The 12,907-nt window shown below is 38.4% G+C and overlaps 1 protein-coding gene across 1 annotated transcript in view; it reads left to right on the top strand.

Annotated features, from left to right (window-relative positions):
- Positions 1 to 7,001, top strand: part of EGF (epidermal growth factor) — a 100,036-nt gene extending 93,035 nt beyond the window's left edge. Inside the window, 3 exon segments of the mRNA XM_003899090.4 lie at positions 2,836 to 2,917; positions 5,944 to 5,994; positions 5,997 to 7,001. Of these exon segments, the coding sequence (XP_003899139.3) occupies positions 2,836 to 2,917; positions 5,944 to 5,994; positions 5,997 to 6,190 (327 nt within the window). The 3' untranslated portion in view covers positions 6,191 to 7,001.
- The last annotated feature ends 5,906 nt before the right edge of the window (positions 7,002 to 12,907 follow it).

The raw sequence follows: 12,907 nt of genomic DNA, 5'->3' as shown, positions 1-12,907 counted from the left end.
ACCATGTTGCCCAGACTGACCTCAAACTCTTGGGTTCAAGCAATCCACCTGCCCGGGCCTCCCAAAGTGCTGGAATTGCAGGCATGAGCCCTGCACTCAGCTCTCATTTTCTTAATATTTCTTTTCTCATACACATTTCAACTCCCTAAATTTCAGTAGCAGAATAGCTGCCAGATTTAACAAATAAAAATATAGAATGCCTAGTTAAATTATACTTATACTGAAAGTTCAAATTTAAATTCAAAGTTAAATTTAACTGGGTTCTGTATTTTATCTGACAATCCAAATGTTTTCCAAAAAGCACAGAGGTTTGGGAAGTTCAAGATGCTTCATAAATCACCCACTTCGGTAACGGATCTTGGAACACTAGAGGGCAGTCTTGAAACAGGTTACACATTCTTGAATCAGTTAAGGGAATTTCCATTTCTAGAAATCTGTCAGAGTTAACGACTGATTCAGTGCGTGCTGTTGGCATTATTTGTGGTATGTATTGTGGAAGAGACTGGAATGTATGGCAGGTCCATGGAGGGTTGAATCCTTAGGGAAGAGCTATTAGAGAGAGGTTATGGAGGAGCAATGTTTGGGGTCCGTCCCACATGATTTCCCCTACTCCCCAGTTCCCAACTCACTGTGAATTCCCGGAAAGTAGCTTTCCTGTGACTGTGCTTTTGACTACCAATTGATCATCTTTTCCTACCTGTAATAGGCATCCAGTGTTTCCTTGTTTTTTTGGTTGGACTCAAGTATGGGGGGGAAAAATAGAGGCTGGGCAAGGTTGTTCATTCCTGTAATCCCCATGCTTTGGGAGGCCAAGGCAGGAGGATTGTTTGAGGCCAGGAGCTTGGGACCAGCCTGGACAACATAGCAAGATCATATTTCTTTAAAAAGATTTACAAAAAGCTTTGCTGGGTGTGGTGGTACACACTTGCAGTTCCGGCTAGTCTAGAGGCTGAAGCAGGGGGATCACTTGAACTCAAGAGTTCAGGGTTGCAGTGAGCTGTGATAGCACCACTGCACTCCAGCCTGAGTGACAGAGTGAGACTTTATCTCTAAAAAATTAGAAGGAATGTGAATTCTAGCCTTATTTTCCCACCAATTGGCTATCTAATCTTCAGCAAGTCCTTTAACCTATGCAGACCTTTGCTCCCCACTCAGTACAAAGGGTTTAGATTAGATGATCTCTAAGATCCCTTCAGTCTTTATCAGTTCCAGAAGTATGTGATTCTACGACTTAGCTCTAGAATATACTTGCTTCTTTGAGGGCTCATGACTTTGTGAACTTCTAAATTACCCAGATTTCACTTGTCAGTCTACCTGGTATTTCATTCAGGTTTTGAGTAGCAGGTTTAATTCATCTCATTAATTCATCATCATGGAAATGAAGGAGAAACACAATCTGTATATGTCTATTAAAAAATCAAAAGCATTTGCTGCTGTCATGAGCAGCTTGTTGGCTCAGAGCTATGCTAGGAGGCCTGGGGCTGCCGAGCTAAGTCCCCCACAGCCATTGTAACTGTCCCTGACAGCAACTGCTGCTGTAGGGAATAGGAGGGAGCTGAACACTCAAACTAGGAGAAGCAGCAGCAAAAACAAATCTAGTTCCATTAGCTGCTTTTCCCACCTCAGCCCAGAATTCCGGGACCTATGTTCTTCTGGCAGAGAGGCATGAGGTTAGAAAATTTGCAGTGCAGAGGGTTGGGTTTTGACTTGAGACAGAAATAATGGGCATGTGTCTTTAAACAGTGGGTCCTGTGTTTATTTTGCAATGTGTTGCTGTGGGAGATCATTAATGAGGAGGAGATGAAGCATGATTTGTATTATAAAAAGTAAGAAAATGAAAATACATGTTCTCTGGATTCACCCTTCCCTTACCAACATTTCCCTGTCTTCTCCCTGATTGACTCCACTCATCATCCCTTTCTACACCTTTCTCAAAGGAAAATGTGGGCAAAGAGATTCTTCTCTACTCTTTCTGTTGTTTCTGAATTGTGTGCTCCTTTCTGTGGAGTGCCCATTTCTGAACCAATGGAGCCTGATCAGCCAAAACCTTGGTGCAGTCCTTGCCCTGGTTACTGATTGACAAGGAAGGATTCACCAAATGATGTCCTTTGTCCTGTTGTATGGGGTCACTTCTTTTCTTTCCTGTAGTGTGGATCTGTTTTAATATCTAATCTATCTAAAGTGAATGAGAGCCAGTGAACTCTGGTCAGCCTGCATTGCAAGTGCCCAATCAATTTTTGATAACACAAGTAATGACAAAAGTAATCATTTTGCTGACTGAAGAGAAATGTTGTTGTTGTCTGTTCCTCCCTATTAAAATTCCAGGTCCCTAGGCTGTTCAACCAGCTTGCAAAATTGTCATTGCACAAGATTAGTACCTTTAAGGGCCCCAAGTTACTCTGAACTTGGTACATGTTTAAATGAGTGTTATTAATGTGTGTGTGTGTATGAAAAGTTGTAGTGCATACATATATGAGATATTATTTCCCTGGCCTGTGGGCAGTTCTTAGAATACTTATGAATTCTTGGATTGCTTATGGTAAATCAGTGGCCTCCAGGAACCCATCACCTAAAAGCTGAGATTCCATAATTAGAATAGATTCTTCAGTTAACATATTGGTAGTGCCTAATTGCTTTAAGAGAAAGTAACACAAGGCTCTTCACTGAATGTCGAATCTCTCTTTAGCTAGAAAGACTAACTTCACAGGGTCTTTCTTCTGACCTTCACTTTCCATAGGATGAACATCGTAAAGCCATGGACTTTGATTCAATGTATGTTGAGATAATTTGTGAACTATAACAATATCCTCTCTCCCTCCTTTTTGTTATCTGCAGTTTGTGGTTACAAAGGAACACCAAGACCTCAGGAATGGGAGTCAACCAGTGGCTGGTGAGGATGGCCAGGCAGCAGATGTTGGTCAGTTTTTATCCCTGGCTCCTGATGAATGGTTATTTTTATTTAGATCCTGACTGTTTTTCAGTGAAAAGTCTCATTTAACCACACACACACAAACAAAATAACTAAACTGTATATGCTATGTGAGTCGCTGGGCTGTATTGAAATGCCATGGACCTGATTTGCACTGGAGTTCTACCTTATATGAGGTTACCATGTTCACTCAAAACTCTAGTCACAAGGCAGCCCGTGTTCTTGCACTTTGAGCAAGAACACGATGGATGACTCCTTGATTTGAATTGAGTTTTGAGGTCATTCTTAGGGTCCAGGATCTATACTGGTAGCTGTAAGTATAGTCCCAGTTAAGTTGTAAATGGTTCCAAGAAAACGTGTTCCATGTTCAACTCATCTAGCGGGAAGGGTTTCTGTAAATTTAAGGTGATCTGAGGATTGTCCTGGGGATTTCAGAGTATTCAGATCTTATCAAGGGCATGACCTTAGCCAGACACCTGGCTGTGTATGAAGTCCAGCCAAGCCACTTGTGGAGAGACCATAAAATCAACCCAGGTTCTTAGGAACTCAGTCTACTTCAGATAGAAATGAACTCACATACCCTTTGACATAACACTTTTTCCAAGAGTTGTATTATGATCAACCTTTTGGGTTTGGGTCTCAGATTGAGTTTTGTTTCATAGGAGAGGACATTGTTTCACAGGCCAAAGGCATTGTTGACCATGCCTTTGTGCCGTGAGCCTTTGGAAAGCTTTAGAGAAACTTTTAGCCAACAAAAACTGTTCCTCTGCTAATGAAAAGAGCTAATGAAATATCAACTCCAGTTATATTTTCTGTATTTTTCCTTCTTCAATGTGCTTATTATCATAACCTCCTTCTGAGATTTCTTTCTGGAAAGAACATAGGCTTCTCGTTTTGGAAAACTCACTCTAAATTCCCTTCTCATACCTATGTTGCCATGAAACCCCCAATACTGAATTCAGTACAACTTTATTACCTAATTTGAAGAAGGCCTGGATATTAAGGTACACTTAAGAATTGAATATGAAAACTACAATAGATAACATAGTTTTTTTATATGGATCATTACTTTCCCCGATAATGAAAAAATTCAGCATTTTCAAAAATTTGCTTCAGTGCTTATTGTTATTGGTAGCACTATTGAAAAGTAATGGAATATCTTGTAGTTACTACTTTTCCTTGAGCAGCTAAAAGTGCATAATTCTTTCTTATAATGGTAATCCACGATAGAGGCACATATAATATAATTTTGCAAGCTAATAGCACAATGCTTTGACAGGAATTTGGTTAAACTTAGAAAAGAACTAAGGATTCATTACAGTTAGCTGAGTACTCTGGAATATATTAGAATGTCTCTTTTGCTGTTGTTGCTTTTTTTCCCCTGCACTGTACTGCAAATAATTTGACCCATTCTCTGTGGGCCACTCATATAACTGTCTCCCAGCATGAGTGATCACATCCCCGATCATGTCCAGCTGTCTCATAAATGCCTGGGGTGAAAGTGCGCATAGAGATTGGGGTGGGGGGAGATCAAGTGAGGAATGAAATAAAAGATCAAGTTTGGCTCTGAGCCAATCTGTTCTGGGCTCCTGGAAAACTCATTACAACACAATACTAGTGTAGTTCCATAAAACCATCTTCACTGAACTCAGCTGACATCAGTTGACACAGGTTAAGTGCAGAGTACATGCTAGGGGCAGCTGACTATGCCAGGGGAAAGGAAACGAAATACATCTAAAATCTGAGCTCAGACCAGGCACAGTGGCTCACACCTGTAATCCGGGCACTTTGGGAGGCCAAGGTAGGCAGATCACTTAAGGTCAGGAGTTTGAGACCAGCCTGGCCAACATGGTGGAATGCCATCTCTACCGAAAAGTACAAAAATTAATCTGGCATGGTGGTGCACACCTATAGTCCCAGCTACTCGGGAGGCTGAGGTAGGAGGATCACTTGAGCCTGGGAGATGGAGGTTGCAGTGAGCTGAGATTTCAACACTGCACTCCAGTGAGACTTCATCTCAAAACAAAGATAGAGTGAGACTCCATCTCAAAAACAAAAAACAAAAAACCTGAGCTCTATCTACTCTCAAGTCATTTGTGGTCCAGATGGGGAGATAGAAGTACACAGTAAAAGCTAAAGAACAGGTAGTACAGGTAGTACAGTTCTTTAAATCCTCTCAACCAACCTAGACTATTTTAATTTTTTAAAAAAATTTTAAGATGTCAACCAAGACTATTTTAATTTTTTAAAAATTATTTTAAGTCAAGGTCTTACTCTGTCACCCAGTCTAAAGTGCAGTGGCTTGGTCATGGCTCATTGCTGTCTTGGCCTCCCCAGGCTCAAGCAATCCTCCCACCTCAGCCTCCTAAGTAGCTGGGACCACAGGCATGCACTACCATGCCCAGCTAGTTTTTTATTTTATGTAGCAATGGAGACTCCCTATGTTACCCAGGCTGGTCTTGAACCCTTGGGTGCAAGCCATCCTCCCACCTCAGCCTCCCAAAGTGCTGGAGTTACAGACATGAGCCCCTGCACTGGCCTATTTTAATTTTTTAAAAATTGGGCCCAGGGTGGGGTGTGGTGGCTCATACCTGTAATTCTAGCACTTTGTGAGGCTGAGGTGGGCGAATCACTTGAGCCAGGAGTTCAAAACCAGCCTGGCCAACATGGCAACCCCGTCTCTACAAAAAATACAAAAATTAGCCGGGTAGTCCTAGCTACTCAGGAGGCTGAGGTGGAAGGATCACCTGAGCCTAGGAGGAAGAGGCTGTGGTGAGCTGTGATTGTGCCACTGCACTCCCGCCTGGATGACAGAGTGAGATGCTTATCCAAAAAAAAAAAAAAAGAAGAAGAAGAAGAAGAAGAAAAAAAAAAAAGTGCCTAGAATAGTTTGAAAATGGGTTATCTTTGTGTCTCATTTTCAGGCCAGTTCTTCAACCACTACCATTTAGGGTTTCTCTTGCCTATCTATTGTGAATGATATGAATATTGAAATTTCTTTTGTCTTTGTATAGGGTCAGTGCAACCAACTTCATGGAGGCAGAAGCCCCAGTTATGTGGAGTGGGCCAGGCTGCTGGATTCCAGTATCCAGTGATAAGGGCTCCTGTCCCCAGGTAATGGAGCGAAGCTTTCATATGCCCTCCTATGGGACACGGCTCGTCGATGGGGGTGTCCAGAAGCCCCATTCTCTCCTATCAGTTAACTCATTATGGCAACAAAGGGCCCTGGACCCACCACACCAAATGGAGCTGACTCAGTGAAAACTGGAATTAAAAGGAAAGTCTAGAAGAATGAACTGTGTTGATGCACAGTATCTTTTCTTTCAAAAGTAGAGGAAAACTATAGGTTTTGGTTCCACAATCTCTACGACTAATCACCTACTCAAGGCCTGGAGACAGATATGTAGTTGTGCTTTTGTTTGTTCTTTTAGGCAGTCTCATTGCAGTCTTATTTTCAAGTAAGAGTACTGGGAGAATCACTAGGTAACTTATTAGAAACCCAAATCAGGACAACAGTGCTTTGTAAATTGTGTTGTCTTCAGCAGTCAATACAAATAGATTTTTGTTTTTGTTGTTCCTGCAGCCCCAGAAGAAATTAGGGGTTAAAGCGGACAATCACACCGGTTTGGTCAGTTACAAAGTAATTTCTTTGATCTGGACATAACATTTATATCAATTTCATGAAACGATTGACTATTATAATACTGTTAAGATACAGTGTAGGCATTTAACTCCACATTGGCGTGGTCCATGCTGATAATTTTGCAAAATGAATTGTGATGAATCAATGAAAAATGTAATTTAGAAACTGATTTCTTCAGAATTAGATGGCTTATTTTTTTTGAAAAATCTTTGAATGAAAACATTTTATTTTTAAGATATTTACACAGGAGGCTTCAGGGTTTCTCAGTCATTACTGTCCTTTTCCCCTACAGAATTTTCCCTCTTGGTGTGATTGCACAGAATTTGTATGTATTTTCAGTTACAAGATTGTAAGTAAATTGCCCGGTTTACTTTCATTATAGATGATGTATTTCTTCTAATTATTTAAATAAAATCACCAAAAAATAAACATTTTATTGTACGCCTGGTTAATTAGTTAATTATAGTCTAAGGCAGTGCTAGAGTTGAACCAAAATGATTTGTCAAGTTTGCTGATGTTTCTGTTTTTTGTTTTTTTGTTTTTTTTCAGAAAGAGAGGATAGGATCTCACTCTGTTATCCAGGCTGGAGTGTGCAATGGCACAATCATAGCTTAGTGCAACCTCAAACTCCTGGGCTCAAGCAACCCTCCTGCCTCAGCCTCCTGAGTAACTAGGACCACAGGCAGAGGCCACCGTGCCTGGCTAAATTTTTTATTTTTATTTTTTGTAGACTTGGAGATCACACAATGTTACCCCGGCTGGTCTTGAACTCCTGGCCTCAAGCAAGGTCATGCTGGTAATTTTGCAAAATGAATTGTGATTGACTTTCAGCCTCCCAATGTATTAGATTACAGGCATGAGCCATGGTGCCCAGCCTTGTAACTCTGTAAAAAAATTTTTAAATCTACAACTCTATAGATTAAAATTCCACATAGTGTTCTAATTAAATATTTTTCTTGCAGCCAAGGTATTGTTACTACAGATAACACAACCTGATATGGTAACTTTGAATTTTGGGGGCTTTGAATCATTCAGTTTATGCATTAACTAGTCCCTTTGTTTATCTTTCATTTCTCAACTCTTTGGACTTTGGTGATACCAGACATCAGAATAAAAAGAAATTGAAGTACCTGTTTTCAAATGGATACTTCATAAGAATTTTGGTAAAGATTTGGTGATGGGGAGGATGACTTGAGGTTTGTGGATATTAGTTAATTATTCAGTATGATACCTCGCCCAGGTAATTTAGATTTTTCTATATTCGGTTTTACTTTCATTGACAATTAATATTCTGGAGGATCAGAAGATTTGTCAATTTCTGCTGAGTCACTGGCCTAGAAAAATAATAACCATAATTTCCCCCAAGGTTTTCTTTCCCTAAGTGTGAATATTTTTTCTTCCTCCAAAAGCTCACTTTTGGGTTTAGATTACACTTTTGTATTTTAGCACCTCTTTCTTTAGGGTTTCAATGATGACAAAAGAAATGACACGAGACCACAGCTACCCATAGCATACCATTATCTTTGTACCAGAAAAATCCTTGTTTCCTTTTTAATGACTCTGGCACCTTAGAAACTGGGACCCTGCTAAGTCCTTGACTAGGCTATCCACCAGCTCCCGGTCGGATTAAAGAAAAAATGCACTTTGTGTTTTTTAATCACCAAGCCACCCTGCAGAGATATCTTCTTCTTGCAGATTCACATCTTTACCAGTCATGTCCTTTTTTCTTTAAAAATTCAAGTTTTAAGAACAGCATTTTCGTGTAAAAACTTGATTTGTGTTTTTTCCAGACTGAATACTTTTCCTCCCTAACTCTCATGGTCTCATTGCATGCAATGCCTGGTTGAGCTTCTGTTTGACTAAATGGCACCTACTATGTATAAAATGAGCATTCTGGCCTCTTTTCTAGCATCTAATAAAGGCTTAATACACTGTATTCTTTTGAAACCATATGATTCCAGTCCAACTATTAGCCTTGATTTCCAATTGATGTTCTTTTCATGAGAATAAATTATTATTGTGATTGTTGAAAATGTGATAGCAGCACTAAATTATAAATCCTTAAAAAACACACATACACATGCAACCAAAACCAGCAAAAGGCTGAAAGAAACAGAAAATATCTAGTCAATTTAAGTAGCTGTGACAGGCAAAATTTTTGGTTTGCTTTTACTTTTTATTTCCTCTTCATTCTTTAAGTCTTTAAGTCTCCTTTTCCGCATTGGTTCATTCTGAAGTAGGAATTCCAAACTTTCCTATTTGGAACTTGACAGGGTTTCTGTAGCTAGAGGCCATATGCTAGCAACAAGGAAAACACCGGCTTTACACGCCTGATGGCTTTGTACTCTGTGAACCAGGTAAGCTGTAACTGTTTCCCAGACTTTCATCTCTGCATATCATTGGGATACAGTTGGTTACTGTGGTTAGATGCAGCAAAAGACAGATGCACAAGTGCCAGCTCATCCTCACTTTTCTCGGTGATGACTGCTGCCAGCCTGCAGATTGTCCCCACTGTCCCTTCCTTAGTGTTTTCTAAATCTCTTTTTCCTGACTGTTGGCTCTGATGCACACTGGTGATTCTGGGCCCACCACCAGACACAGCATCCTTCCATAGTCTTCCCTGCCTGCTCCACTGGACACTCCCTCCCACTTGGGAAGCGGGGAGTGCTTGACTTCATGGGTTTCCCTGCCAACTCCAACCTGTCCATGCATCCCATTGCATCAGAGTGCTAATCAGTGACTTTGCTCTAATCATCCAAATCCCCTTTCTGTACCTTATTTTCCCAGCTCCTCTTGCAATTATGTAAGGTTTAATTTCTAAATTTAATTATTTCTAAATTACTTTTATTACATAGTACACAATGATTTGTTTCCTTGATTGAACTCTGATACAACAGGCAAATTCAACCAAATATTCAAGGTACACATAATTCTCATATTATACAAATTCTTCTATATAATAGAAAAAAGAAAACACTCCTCACCTCATTTTATGGAGTATTATCCTTATTTCTATAGTAGATAAGTATAGCACAAGAAAGAAAGATTATAGGTCAAACTCAATTACAAATATAGATGAAAAAAGTCTAAACAGAATATTAACAAAATCGCCTTGGCAGCATATTGGAAAAATGACATCTCATGGCCAATTGGTAATTATATAATAAATGAAAGATTGGTTAAATATTTAAAATCATTAGTTGTCATTCAATATAGTACCAAAGCAAAAGAGAAAAAAATAAAAGCATATTTTGAGTAGGGGCAGAAATAATTTTCAATAAAAATCAACATGTATTCACAACAGAACTTCTTAGCAAAAATATAAAGAAAAGTTAAATTCCTTAACTTGATGAAATCTATCAAGTCTGCTACTCCCAGCAAACATAATACTTAATGAAATATGAGAGTATTCCCTTTAAGATCAGGACTAAGATAGGATGCAACACTCATCATTTCTTTTCAGTGAGATACCTATTCTAGGTATCTTAGATGGTAATCTGACACAGCACGATAATATCCCAAAGCAGTAAGATTAGATTTTTAAAATATGTAGGGGTTTAAAATTTTTTAATTACACTCTATTTGCAGATGATTTAGTTGTCCAGAGAAAATACAAAATAATCTATAGTTAAATCACAAGTAGGAACACAAAATCAGTATATCTCAGGAATGCTTACTAGAAAATGTAGTCAAAATGTGTAAATTATAATAGTAATATAAATGTGAAGTAACTGTGAATAAATCTAACAGGTGTCCAAGCCCATTATGCAGAAAATTAAAGGTGGAAAGACATTGGCCGGGTGCAGTAGCTCACACCTGTAATACCAGCAATTTGGGAGCTTGAGGCAGGAGGATGACTTGAGCCCAGGAGTTTGAGACCAGCCTGGGTAATACAGTGAGCCCCTGTCTCTCGAAAAAAAAAAAAGGAAGGGGGGAGACGTTAAAGATTGAAAGATAGCCTAAAAGAAGATATACTAAGTTCATTAATAGAAAGTCTTAATGTTATAAAGTCATTAATTCTCCCCAAACAGATAAATCAATTCAATAATATTTTAATAAAAATCTCGTTTTTTCCATTAAATCTGGCAAACTAATTCTAAAATTCATATGAGATGTTCATAGCTATGAACATCTAGATTTATCAGAAACCTACTACTAAGAATAATTTAAGAAAACTGGTTAAAAAACAATCCATTTGAAGGCATCAGATAAATACTAAGGCAATAAGGATTCTAGGGGCTAAGATCTTAAGAAAGAATGAGAAATGCAAAGAGATAAACCTGACACTCAGTGTGTCACTTTTCCTCTTCCAGCGTTTGCTAATTTGTAAATAGCAGGCTAAAAGAAGAATACAGAGAATAGCGGTCACATGAGAAGTTGAGCAGAGCTTTTGCCATTGTTATGAGGCTAGGAGACAAAAATTAGAATTTAGGACCTGCCAAAGAACAATGGCCCTGATGACCAACCCAAGGCTTCACATAAGAACTTTGAAGACCTACATTGTAGGCCAAAGATCTAATTAGAAACAGTCCAGCCCTCACAAAGAAACACAAATTCAAAATATTCATTCCCTAATAGAATTAAAGTTATTTGACCCTATCTTTAATGTTGCTACAAGCAAAAGTGAACTCTCTTTGAAGGAACATAATGCCATTCAGAATCTCTGATTATGTCTTCAAATTTTTATATACAACATCTCGCATTCAATAAAAAATTTCCAGACAAGCCAGGGGATAAGACAATTAGCCAAAAACCAAGATAAATCAAAAGGCCAAATAAGCAGACCTACAGGAGATTCAATTATTGAAGTTATCAAACATGGATTTTAAAATAACTTAGGTTTATATATTGAAAAATACACAGAGTGAGAAAAAGAATTTCAGCAAGAATTGGCATCTCCTGGGCGCAGGGGCTCACACCTGTAATCCCAGCACTTTGGGAGGCTGAGGTGGGCAGATCATGAGGTCAGGAGTTCGAGACCAGCCTGACCAACATGGTGAAACCCCATCTCTACTACAAATACAAAAATTAGCTGGGCCTGGTGGTATGTGCCTATAATCCCAGCTACTCAGGAGGCTGGGGCAGGAGAATCGCCTGAACCTGGGAGGTGGAAGTTGCAGTGAGCCAAGATCGTGCCACTGCACTCCAGCCTGGGTGACAGAGTGAGACTCCATCTCAGAAAATAATAATAATAATAATAATAATAATAATAATAATAATAACTTGAAAATACAATAACTAAAAGCAAGAACTTATTAAATGGGTTTAACAGCAGATTCAACATAGCTGAAGAAAGAATTAATGAACTAGAAAATAGATGAGCCAGGCATGGTGGAACACACTGTAGTCCCAAGCTGCTCAGGAGGCTGAGGTTGGAGAATCGCTTGAACCCAAAAGTTTAAGACCAACATGGGCAATATAGTGACATAGTGTGTGTGACTTCATCTTTAAAAAAAAAAAAAAGAAAAAGAAAATAGATCAATAGAAAACATCCATACTGAAACATAAAGAGAAATAAAAAAGAATAGAAAGTACAGAAAAAGCACAAGAACATAAAAAACTTCTAACGTGTTTTTTAATTGTAGAAGGACAGAAGCAAGACTGGGGTAAAAGCAATATTTGTAGAGATCATATGTGAAAACATTATAATAATGAAAAATAGTAAGTTAAGAAACACTACAAAGCCAAATAATAAATACAAATCAAACCATAAATACAATTTTTAAAATTTTTAAAGCAGTCAGAAATAAGAAAGTTTATTTTCAAATGAACAAGATGGTCAGATAATTTATCCATGGAATTTATGAATCCCAGCAGAAAATAAAATAATTGGCTGAGTGCAGTGGCTCGCACTTGTAATCCCAGCACTTTGGGAGGCCAAGATGGGGGGATCACTTGAGCCCAGGAGTTCGAGACTAGGCTAGGCAACATAGGGAGACCTTGCCTCAAATAAAATAAAATGAAATAATAAAATATAAAATAATAAATAAAATAGAACAATGTGTTGAAATAACTAGAATTCCACATCCAGCCAGCAAAAATAGTATTCAAAGGCAAAAGCAAAATAAAGACTTTAGATAACAAAAACCTAAAGAATTGGACAACAAGACACCTATACCAATATAAATATTGAAGAAAAATTTTCAGGCAAAAATAAAATGATCCCAGATGAACTCATGAAAATACAGCAAAAAATAAACAATGGAAAGGGTCAATATGTAGGTAAATGTAAATGAATATAGACTCAATGAAAAATAGAAAGTTACACATGAAGAAGAATTAAATAGAATGACTTGATCGATCAGACACCAGAAATTATTATAAAGCGATAGTAA

This window comes from Papio anubis, chromosome 3, assembly GCF_008728515.1.
Source record: "Papio anubis isolate 15944 chromosome 3, Panubis1.0, whole genome shotgun sequence".
Lineage (NCBI taxonomy): Eukaryota > Metazoa > Chordata > Mammalia > Primates > Cercopithecidae > Papio > Papio anubis.
This window is presented reverse-complemented; position numbering and strand designations above follow the sequence as displayed.